Genomic DNA, 12,811 nt, shown 5'->3' with positions numbered 1-12,811 from the left:
ATGGAATTCTAACAATGTGTGAGCATGGTTTTTAATGTGATCAACCGCACGGAGGGTTCAAACCATACTGTCGATGAAAAAAGCTTTTCTCGTCCAGATTAGGTTTCCTCTCCTCTATTTCCTCTTTTTCCACTCCTTTTTATCATCACTACTCCACCGCCGCCTGGTTTTTCCTCAATCAATGGGGTTTATTGCAATAACTGGCCATCGCAGCTCAAAGGCAAAGGAATGCTGATAAAAACTAGGAGCAGTTCTAAACACACCCAAGATTACCACCTCAATGAAGAGGAGGAGGAGGAGGAGAGACAGGAGGAGGAGAAGAATAAGGAGAGGCAAGGTAAGGTAGGTGAATCATAGCACAGACAGGATTGGATTTCTGCACTGCACAGTTTCAGACCTCACTCATCTGCAGCCCCACAGTCCACTGTAGCTGTAGACATCAAAATTAGATCTGACGATGAAGCTGAAAACCCAATTTAACTCCGACTCAACGAGCCACGGCAGCTGAGTTTTAAATAAAGCTCAGTGCTGAGTGGCAAGAGTGTCTGTGGAAAATCCCACATCTGAGGATTGTTCATGTTTAATTTGCTGATGTGTCTAATGTGACACGCTGGTGTGTGGAAATAAAGGAGGAAGTTGAACTGACACAGCGGTGGATATTTAAAAGAGAATGTGGCTCCCTCTGCAGGCGACAGCAGGGAAACAAGTAAGATGACTCAAAAAAGAGTTCAGTGCAGAGAAACACTTGCATGCAGCCAACTGTAAAGTGAGTGTGTAATTAAAAAGGCAAAGTTATTAGGATGTTTTCTTGAAGTTGTTTTTCTCAGTGGTTTTCTAAATATAAAGTGTAGGTCAAGAACAGGACTGTGATTGGATCAGGGTTTTTAATTATCATATGGAAAATGGCTGTTTCAAAGCTATAAATCTAACTCTGCCAAGACTAAGTCTGGTTACAACCAACAACTTTTCCCATTTCACAGTGAATTCAACTCACTCTTCTTTTTCTTCATTGCTCATTGCTCTGCTGTCTACTACTCCTTGCCCAGTGTTATTCATCTCTTTTTGGATGTGTACTAAAACAAATAAGGAAAAAGCCCATCTATACTCAAATTATTATTTTTGTTAATAAGTAATTAGAGAGATTGAAAACTGTGTTTACACTATGAAATATATCATTATACAAGTATATAAGTTTATGCTACAAGAATCTGCAAAACAACCAGAGAAAATTAGAGAAAAAAGAAAAATAGCTGACAATTATTTAAAATTAAGGCTGTAACTACCAGTTAAACTGCAATCCACTGCTTATTTCATCAGTTAAAATTGATCCTATCCCTATCGTTGTACTATGCCTTTAAGTTTTGTCCTAGCAACGATCCAAACTTATATTTTCTTTAATTCAGAGAAGTTTAAATATAAAAAAGTCATCTTTATGACTAAGTCTGAATCACAGTGTGTACAGAATAGGTTTCCCCGTTTCCCTGGTGATCTATCAATCAGTTACTATTGCATGTGGTGTTTCCATATCTGAGCCTTGGCAGTTTCCAAACAGCCATGAAAATGTGGAAAAAAAGGGGAACATGAGGGACGTTTCTATGACAACGAGTATAAAAAAGACAACACCATGTGCTTCAGTGGTAGCTGTGGCTGACTCTTACTCACAGACGTATTTTTAGACACAAAGAAGAAGGATTCTCCACAGACTGAATGACATGACGTAGAACGGAAAACACCATCCTCCACCCACTTCACTCCACTGCAACTTTAACTTTAACTGAAGGCAGAGCAATTACACAGCTTGGCCACTAGATGGGGAAAGAATACAATCATGCCTGACTGCATGCCATGTGGACTTTGCAACTGAGGCGCTGTGTTACAAAAAGAAAACCAGAGTCTTAAAACAAGACAGTGAAAGTGATCTTTTGAAATGATCTAATAAAGGGATTTAACTGGGGAGATAAAACATCCTCATGACATATTAAAATTTAGGAAAGATATTTAATACTACAGTCACTAAAGAAAATCTTTGCATATGGAATATCTTCTTCAAAGAGAGAACCATTCATAAAATGTAGTCAGTTTGTATTAAGTAGTAAGTTTAATCATCATATTATATATTATATAGACACGTAAGATGTTAATCCACTTATTTCATAAGAGGTTCTGTGGTAACATATTATTATGTTATTAAATGTGTTTTTTTCAGTAGTTAGTTGCATAGGCAAGCTGAAGACGCTTTTGTAGTTTAATTATGAAACAAAAAAAGAAATTACAGGTTGCTGTGATGAATTACATTAGAGACGTTGTAAACTCAGCAGATGATTATATGTGAGGCATTGATTTCCAGACACATTACTAATATAAAGTCTCACACTATCATTGTGGTAGTATAGATACATAGAATTAATTATTATTATTATCTACTACATTTACCGATTTAATTCAGCAGGACAACATTATAAGATTTGACTTTTTTTACAGTGACCCACAAACAATCATCTATCAATTGTGACCTCTAGTAAATCTAGTGCTTTTATTTGATTTGACACGGTAGTAGCTTCAGGCACACTTCCAATGCAGCGCTTCCTTTTATCATAATGCAGGTGTGTCAAGGTAGTTGAGGATGGTCGTAACATATGCATTGCGTGAGATATTTAATGACTTATTTTACTGTAGATTTCATTGCTGCAGCAGGAGCTGGAGGCAAATAGCTACTCAGTTCTTTACATTTCAAAATGTTCCAAAACAAACTAAACAAGAAAGAAAGAAAGTCAATGTTCAATCTAAAACTCATGTTCAGCCTTTCACGACTCAGTAGTGACAACCATGTGCTTTGACCATGCTGAAAACACCACGGCCTTGTCTCCACCCACTCCACATGTCAGCGACGTCCACTCACCTGCACAACACATCTTACTGTGCAGATTTTTCAACCTTTCTTCGTAAGACCTCATTCCATGCAGATAATTCCCTGTCTTGTATTTCCGCAATGAAGCCATGACAGTTCGGACTATAAGATCCACTGGTGGCCCTGAGCTCCGGACACACGGTGTCAGCTGGTATAAGGAGACTTAAAAAAAGAAACAGGAACCACTTTTTGGAAGCTGAAAGCCGGACAGTTTTCCCTGCCCCTCCAGTCAAGGACGAAAAACAAGGTTAAAAAAAAAACGGTAATCCCACTTCATTTGCATATCATCATTCATCACAGTCTTTGTTCTTTCATTCATTAATGGCAGTATCATGTTACTAGATCCACTTTGCTGATAACGCACTGTTTTTGGATTCACAAATTCACACACTCATTCATTCCATTCTCCTTACGTGGACACATGTCATCGGTGCTTGGACATGTGTCCTGAGGAAGTGTATTAGTATTAAGGAGGCAGGTGTGACAGACACAGACGCTAGTTTTCGCAAATTTAGAGTATTCATTTTAGAGGTCAGAGATGAATGGTTTCATGTCTGTTCAAAGGAAGGAGTACATTTCAGCTGACAGACAACCACCCACCCACCCACATTCACCCACACCCACCCACACCTACCGTCACCTGTCAACTTCAGGGCACAATGATTTAAGACAGGGCACAGCTGAGCTGTTCCTTCAGGTCACATTTAAAAGGGAAAGTGACCTATATATGCCGTGATCTCTTTTTACAGCACTCTGACCCCTGACATAGGAAGCTCTCTGATGTCTCACGTGGCCGTAAACACTCACAGAGCCGCATTTTTTTCATTCATCTGATTTTTATCCAACGACATTTTTGTTGATGATCCCAGAAATGAAGAAGCCTTACTCGTGAAATGTCTTCAACAAAACACGAACAAAGTCCAGTTGCCTTTATCTACGCTCCTGAAGATCCAAAACAAACCAGTAACAAATTCACATAATTGTAAAAGTTTATACCAACAGATAACCCAACACAGGCATACAGTAGATATTGATCAATCCAGTTATCTTAAACTCCATCCACACAACAAATGTTCTTTCAGTTAGGCCAGACTGCTTCTATGTTTCCAGTGTTTTTCCTGAGCCAACGGCTACTTCCACCAGCTTTATTACTGTCGTAGCAAAGCATATTTCTTTCTCCATTACCTCTGAGGAAAGAAGCTCAACTCAAATAAACAGTGACAAGTAAAATGAGAAAAAAGGAGTGACATGTAAACCTTATAGCCATATGTTTTTAATTTCACATGAGCTGCATACAAAGGCCTTAGTCATAAACTGATGCCGACACTGGCAACTTTAGGTAAACTGCTGATGTCACTGTTTACTATATGGACTATATGGAACATATGGAGTGCTGAGAAGAAAATGGATGGATATTTCACATCCCAGGGGGACATGAATGTACATTAACTTCAGCACTAAAGGAAAAGCCTACGTGTGTTCCATGTGGATTTTTGTTAGTCGCTATTGTAACAGCAGAACTGGATCCAAAAGCCTTGATGGGTTTCACTGAGCCTCTGAGACAGAAGTGCACTGTTTATGTTATGACTCATGCCTACTGGTTCAGCAGTGGCACTGGCAATTTAGGCTAATGGAAACAAATACACACACACACACTCATATAATGGTGTACAGTAAGGGGAAGCTCTGGAGTGGAATTCTGATTGTGGCTGTTTCCAGGAAGAACACTGGCCTTTCCACAAACCTGGCCAAAGCCACAGTCAGAACCAAACCACAGTAGCCCACACAGGCCAACAAGCATCTCCACAGAGAGTTTGCATCAACTCTCAAGTGGTAACCAGTCATGAATATGAACCATGTTGCAACCAGGCACCTATTGGATGATACAAGCTGGCCATCACACTGGTGTTCACACATATGTGCTTTGCCTTCAATGTATGTTCCTCTAAATGGGATCATAATTTACTAAATTTACATCATGTTCTATTGAAGACCATTAAGTGTGAGTGATTAAGACCATAAATTCTCTGGAAAATATTTTATGACATCGCAAATCAAGTGAGAAATCGGCTCATTCTTCCACAAACTTCCATACAACTGACTTCTTTTTTGCAACCAGCAGAGTCGCCCCCTTGTGGCTATTCCATACATTTTTTTACCAGATACCAGAAGAATTTGTCCACTTTTCATATACTATACAAAACTTTAACAGTATTGTAAAAGAAATCCATCCATTCATTCATTCATTCATTTTCTATCACTTTATCCTCCACATGAGGGTCGTGGGGCCAATCCCAGCAGACATTGGAAAAAATGACACGGCAAATTCTTAGCTCCTGTAAATCAGAGACACCTGTTTTGAGCACGGTGTCTGAGAACAACAGTTGTAAAATTCTTTACTGACCAATTATTCCTAAAAAAAGAATTTAACTTCCTATAAACAGGTGGCTCACAAAAGAGAGGACGAGAACATTTAGCAGTAAACATGAACACCTTGCTACACAGTATCTGACCAGGCCACGCCCCATTTCCTCATAATCTGGGTTCGGTTTGGAGAGAATGTTGAAATCCATGTTACCACCTCAGCATGTGCCGCACACATGACACTTAATCTATGCCTACAGTGTTCCGACATAGATAAAATCCCCGTGGTCTCAGCGCTTGCAATAAGTGACAGGTCAAGTTGAGGAGCAAGTGAACGAACTGTGAGCTGTCATCGGGCAGAAATGACGCCAGTGGACGAGGGGAACAGTTAAGACCAGAAATCCCCATGAAGAGCACATAAGCAGGGGCAGCAGCTGCATTTAAGTCTGAAGCATTTAAATAAATTATGGGAGCATGCAGGACATTCATATCTGTGTCAAGTTAATGTGTATTAAAAAAGGTTACATTTTAATCTTAGGATAACATTTCAAAATATAATCTCTCGATGTATGAAAACTAATGATTGTTCCTACTGTGAACCAGGGCTCATCTTTTTGTCTTTACAAATATCTGAGGTATCCAAGATTTTGCTTTCGTTAGAGGATTATCTTGAGGAAATCTTTACACATGAATGAGAATATGTTTTGTCATGCTTAGTGCTGGTTCTAGATTAGATTATGTAAAGTTGAAATTCAACTCGTGATAACAATTACAGTGAACCCTGAATGCACCGCAGAGACGGTAGCGTCACCAAGATTTGCACATTTCCTGGCAATTCATCCACATATGCAAATATGCTGGAGAGCGCGTGAGGCTTAAATCACAAAGTGAGGGACTAAGAACCTCCAGTGTTTATGACAAAACATCACAGGATCAGACAGCTTACAGTTTATCTGCCGTATTAGAGGGCACGGTCTGCAGGGATTTCTTTGTGTAGCGTACCGACGTATTATTTCTTCAGAGTAAATCCAGGATGAAGTCATTGAACACGCACGTGTATTCATATCTATTGTATTTGGGCATCTGTTGTTTAAAATGGCCTGCAGCTGGTTCAGAGCCAAGCTTTGCCTCAGACCTGGCATTTGTACTAGGTCAGTGTCGTGGTACTATTAATCTTACAAAGTGTGTTAGCACAAGTTGTAAGATGAGAAGAGACACTGGGTCACCCTGCAGCAAAAACACGCACGCCTACACACACACACACCTACAAAAACATCTTTTAAGTTTGGGCGGGACCTTACAGAGCCATTGTTGTTATCCATCTCAAACAATAGGAAAATATTAACACTCAGCTGGGTGGAGTCTGCGCTGGTTAATATCTTTGCACAATCGCTGTAGCATGAGACAAATCAAAAGCCTTCCCACGAACAACACTGGAAGGCCAGGTGGCTTCTTCAACCTATCGCGAAGGGCCACAACTGACAGCTTCCACATTTACACACGAACGTGACTAATGCTGAGGGTAAACATGACACATTTGAAGCTATGGGAAAGTAATATGAACTGTTAAGGTCAGTGTTTAGTATAGTTAGCACACACACACACACACACACACACACACACACACACAAGCCCCAAGACAAACAGACATTAAACATGAAAAGCCAGCTGGTTACATTCCTGTTCGACAGGCAGATGAAGATAAGCAGCAGACACATCCCACTGCTTAATGATTGTAGGTAGGTGTTACTCTCTTTGCTTTTCTAACCTGAAGTGCAGCTCACTTACCTTGCCTCTTGTGTTTTCGCAAGTGCCAAAATATAATCAAAGAGACTAAGTGCCCCAAAACCACCAGGGTGGGGAGAGTTGGTGCTGAGGGGCTTGCAGGCATTTGTTAGGCCGGTGAGAGACATAAGGTAGAGGAGATTAGGGGATGACTCTGGGCCGCTGCGACAGGTGGGCCTTCTCTCTGAGGGTGAGGTGTGGGACGGCATGAGCGTGCGGGGGCATGCATGGCAGCGGGGACATTTTAAAAAAAGGACTCCCCGAGCAGGAATTCCTGCTGTTTTCCCCACCCGACGGCTATTACTGAAAGTCTTATTCTGGTCAGCTTTTCCTGATTGTTCAGCTGTTTTCTGACCTTACTGTTATAAGCCGGACTGTACTCTACATACTGTATGTACTATACTGTCTAGAGTTAGAGGCATAAGGACTCTTTTGCAATGCTTTGTAGCCCCAACTGTAACTTTTGTTCTAACATACCAAAATACAAGACCGAAAAAAAGCAATTTACTTCGAGGGATAATAATAATACTAATAATAATAATCTTTTGCATTTCAATAGGGTTCTTGCAACCTTGGAGCTTGAACCCTAATAATACTATCAATACTTACATATCCAAATAAAGGTGTTACCACTGGTTGACTACTATTCCCAAGTCTCGCCCACCACAGGTGTTGTTCTGCTTATCTGATGACCCGTTGTGACTCATTTCATCTCATTTAAATAGCGACTTTATGCTATCTGGCGTGAGGATGGGCTTAGTAAGTATATTCCTAGCGGATAACAGAAATGAGCCAAGCCCAATAAAGCAGAGACAGCCATTAATATTCTTATAACCAGTCCAGCCTGTTTCTTATTTGTTTACTCGGCCTTTAGTGAGTGTAAGGACTTTAAAATCTCTATTGAATATCATTTTTATCGTATCAAATAAAATTACTAAGCTGAGGACACAAGAACTAAAACTGTAATGCAAACCACAATTTGCTTTTATTTTGACACAATGACATTACACAGTTTTTCAGCTTTCATAGCGGTCGGATTATCCATGACACAAACACTTTCTGAATAAAACGCACTCTTTACAAGTTGCCCCTACTTGTTGACAGTCGTAAGATGTCCGACAGGAAAGACACCTCTTTAAGGTGACAACAGGGGGGGTAGGGGGGTCAAAGGGAAATGACATTTCCCCCAATGCCCTCACCCACTTCAATCCACATGCCATCAAATAAAGGAAAATAGAGGACACAGCCAACCGCACTCATAACTCAAGTCGGTCATATTGTGGACTGGGTTAAATATGGAACACAATCTGTGTTGCAGTGGCCGTTGGTTAAACGTGAACGTGCGTGTCGGTGTTGTGTTTGTGTGAGTATGTGTGCTCCCCAACTGGGAGTGCGACAGGAGCACACGCGGTGGGTTTGCCAAAAAAACATGACCGGGAGCCAGGCAGACAAACACAGTTAGACATCGACAGACAGACAGACAGACATATCACAGCACAGCAACCCACTCTGTAGACCTACCAGGTATGATCTTCATTTAAGAGACGGTAGAGGGAGGAAAGTGAGGATGAGGGCGAAGGAGAAGAGAGCTGGACAGAGGGGGAATGAGGAGGACGGGAGAGGGTCCCGTTTGTTTGCTCTGGACTGCCTTGTTTCTCCCCTGGGTTGAATTTTGACAGGCTGCGCCTGCTGCTTGGATCTGTCAGCCAGCTCTCCCTTGGCAAAGGGAGGAGGGACAACAAGCAAGGGCGAGGTGCTCAGGGGCCCGGGGGGGTGGGGGGTGGGTCACCAGAAGTGTTGGGGAGGGCAGGAGCTGAAAGGTTATAAATATCCACCAGAGCCAGATGATCACACACGGTCACAGTTAGAAACTGATAGAAGTGCTCTGGTGGGCCACTTGGCCGCACTCGTCCCTTAGAGACATCCCCTCATCACAAACACAAGCAGACCCCCCCTCCTTCTCTCTCTCTTTGATGATGGTGCTGGTAGGTTTATTCTGTGGCATTATGTCACATCTCTCAGTCAGAAAACAGGTCTCCTGTTTCTGAATCCTCTGAGCTACAACATGATTTACACTTGCTATTTTCATCATTTGGACAGAAAATGAGCCACACTCAGAAAAGCTGACTCATCCTCGCTACACCAGACGAAGCATGATAATTAAACATCTTACATGTAATCGTTTTTTAATGGTTACAAGATCTTTTTAATTCTGTTGTCATCTGATTGTACTGGTTCCAATATGACACCAGCTAAAATGAGATGGTTACTCAATGTCTTAACTTCAAATAAGATGGGCTTAACTGGATGTGCTGATTGGTATTATGGAAAAAGTACAGGTGAAAGCATAAAGCAGACATAAATAGTAATAGGTGATTTAATCTGAAAACTGAGAACCCACACTGATGGGGTATTTACTCAGATCTGATTGCCTCAAACTAAACGTCCATCACCAAATACAAAATTACTGATGACCGCAGCTTCCACTTCTCATCCCCTATTGCTTTAGGGATGACGGCAATGCACAACATTCTCTAAATATAGTAACTTTGAACATATATATATACTCATGGCTTCATCAACTGTAATGCTGACAACTGGCTCCATTTCTCGGTAATGCTAAAAGCCATTCCACTCAGTGTCTGGAGAGCACAAAACATGGACTCCTATGGAGGGACATCATATGTGAAATTAAGACAGCTATACGCAGAAACCATAAGGAGGATTTACAGAGGAATGCAGCAGGGAATACTTCCTTGTGCATCCTGCCTACGTGACCCTTTCCACTCAACAGGCACCTCATGCTCACATCATTCATGTCAGGACACACAGCCCAAAAGGTATTCAAAGCTTGTGTCCACAGAGGAATACTCCCACGAGCACAATCTACTCCTAAATACTGCAGAAGCTCCATTTCGTAACATTGGTCTTTTAAAGTAATCTTGATTTAGCAGGTGGTGAGGTCTCTCTTGAGAAAATGTCATAATAAAAGGTGAAAACTGAAGACTTGAATTAACTTTAAAATTAGGATAAATACACCCTACCAAATATTGAAAGCTTGAAAGTTTAAAATAATAATGAAAAACTACGCAAAACAAGATTGAATTCAGCGCCTGCAATAAAAGCCAAACGTGTGCCTTGGGAAATGACTAATGTCATTACCATTTTGGCCAAACTCTCAATGTGTTCCACATGTTATCAGTCTCTCTGTTCCCAGGGTTTGGTCGACAATTATAGAGTTTCTTTTCCATCTTCATTCAAGAATTTATGCATTTTTCTTAATCTTGAGTGAATCATTTGCAGACTTTAGAATGGTTTGCAAATGTGCTGTGCACCTGCTTGACGCTGTGAGAACAAAAACTGCTATTATGCTAATGTACTTTTTGCTTCACACTTATTTAAATTCTAGTCTGTTTCCTCCTGCTCAGAGCGCTGCTGTACACTCCCAAAACATATGCTACCACATTTCTGCTCACAGTCTTCGAATTCTTTGAATAACTTTAAAAATTCCCCTACAAAGGGAATGGCACGAAGGATAACGACCAATGAAAACTCTTCACTGCCTCACTGTGGGTGTGTCCGTTTCTTCTTAGTTTGTGCTTTATGGGCGGTAACTGCTGAACCTGATTTGGTGGATCAGTTGCCAGCATGGAATTTAATTTATTACAGTAACAGTGTTGTGATTTTCTTCATTTACATGCCATGTTTATGGCGTGAAAGCACATAAATTAACTGACAATTGTTTTCTAATTAATGCTTACTACTTATTTTGCACTTGACAGTCATCTAGGTAACTCACAGCTTCACCGTAAGTTAAATGTGTATCTTATTCGTCAATAATATCACAGTAGCATTATTTCAAATTCAAATAAACTGAAAAAAAAAATAAAGGATGCTGTAAGTAAAGTAATCACATTGAGTAATATTTCACTGTTGGACGTCATATGTGTCACATGGGGTCTGGACTGTTACATTGATGTTCAGCGTTTGCTAATTATATTTTAACAGGCAGATATTAAATCTGATATCAAACACGGCAGTCGCCAACATGGCAATTTAAACTGCCAACTAAAATGTATCTGTTGGAAGATCAGAGTCAAGTGGATTATGGGAAAGGATTTTGCTTTGGTTGCTCATTACACTGTGTCATCGCCGACTACAGGCAACAAATCCAAGTTTTGAACTGTTTTCTTGGAGATGACAACTGCACAGCACAGTCATACTGTGCTTTATGTGAAAATGTTTCTTTGATGCGTTTGTGACTCAGCTTATACTTAAGGTCTGACACATGACAGTGAAAAACTAGAAGTGATTTCACAAGTGGAGGGAGCAGTAAAAGAAAGGACATGCAAGGTTGTTTTCTTGGAGCAAAATATTACTGGCGGACGGCAGCAGAAGCAGCGGCAGATTCTTCAGCAGTCAACTCACAACACAATCCATTGATAGACATCATAACTTCTGAACATCGATTCTGTTCCCCATTCTTTTCTTTCTCTACTCAAAAAGGTCAGACTCATAATTCAAGCCCTCAGACTTGAGAATGGTCAGAGTGAGTCATGACATCAAAATGATGTGCCACCATAATGAAAGGCACAGAGCTGCAGCAAATCCTGTAGCTGTTCATTTAGCCAATCACACAAGAATGCACAGGCACGATTTCAGAGATCAAATCATGGAGGACCTCAGTGGTATGTCTGAGATGGGCTTTAGTATAATTTACCCTGGTGCCATGTGTGGGCAGTGTTTAAAGAGCTTCTCAGCCATGTCGAGGTCTTTGGCATCTGTCATTCAACAAAAAAAAATGAAAAAAAAAAGTCACACAAAATATCAAAGTGTTTCCCTGAGATCAAAAGCAACATCCATGTGCAAGTCAGTTTTTCAAATACTTTCCTTCCTTCTTTGTTCCAAGTCACTGATTAGTAACAGAAAACCAGAAAGTGTAGCAGCTTAAAAGTCCTTCTCAACTAAGACTGCTGACAGCTATTTAATTATGTAACATGCCATGAATACCACACTCTGTGAAATAACAGCAATAAAACACTATATTTGTAAATCACAGTCGTAACAAACACTGTTCCTCGCTTTGCACAACCTGCCTCATGCTAGGCTTCAAAATCAAAGTTTTTGTCTACAGTGCGACCTGAGAAATGCATTTCTTTGTGTTTTATCCAAACACACCGATCGACTGTTGCATTGGAGCATTGTGTCAATGTAACAGATACCACCAGTGGTGGTAAATGGACAGCAGATGTCAGCAGTGGGTCAGCAAACACTGTGGTCTTTAGATGGCACTGCTGTGTCCATATCTGTTAACTTGCATATGTTATTGTAGCATATATGTGTGAGTCATACCACTTTAATCCAAGTGAAAAAGGGGCTTATTTTTCAAATGAGAGTCACAGATTGAGGAAAGGAATGAAGGCTGCAAATTCAATCCAGATATGCTGTCACATGTGAAACCAAACAAACACACCCATAGAGTTGTGAGCAAGCTATTCCAACTTTCTGACTCTGTCCATTGCTCACACCCACAACAGACAACACCCATGTGAAGTCCCTGCTATAAACCCTCACAGGGATAGAGAAATGAACATGTTAGCCAAAATAACATCTTTTTTTTTTCCTACATGGCAAAAATGTGAAATATTTGCATTCATCCAAAATTTGAAGTCACATGAACATGCTGATTTAATGTGAGTAATGCCAGTTTCACTTCAACAGCGCCAACCACAGCATCACATGGCACCCTGTTAT

General features: G+C 40.6%; 1 protein-coding gene across 13 annotated transcripts in view; it reads right to left on the bottom strand.

The window, feature by feature from the left end:
* The window catches only part of LOC122774388 (plectin-like), a 109,247-nt gene that overhangs the window by 40,645 nt on the left and 55,791 nt on the right, over window positions 1–12,811 (bottom strand). The window contains exon 1 of one of the 13 annotated variants that reach the window (XM_044033593.1): window positions 8,579–8,609. The exons of the other annotated variants lie outside the window; for them this stretch is intronic. Within the exon in view, the coding sequence (XP_043889528.1) occupies window positions 8,579–8,594 (16 nt within the window). The 5' untranslated portion in view covers window positions 8,595–8,609. Of the gene's footprint in view, window positions 1–8,578; window positions 8,610–12,811 lie in introns of those variants that run through there. 13 annotated transcript variants of the gene reach the window in all.

This window comes from Solea senegalensis, linkage group LG9 (genome assembly GCF_019176455.1).
Source record: "Solea senegalensis isolate Sse05_10M linkage group LG9, IFAPA_SoseM_1, whole genome shotgun sequence".
Classification (NCBI taxonomy): domain Eukaryota; kingdom Metazoa; phylum Chordata; class Actinopteri; order Pleuronectiformes; family Soleidae; genus Solea; species Solea senegalensis.
This window is presented reverse-complemented; position numbering and strand designations above follow the sequence as displayed.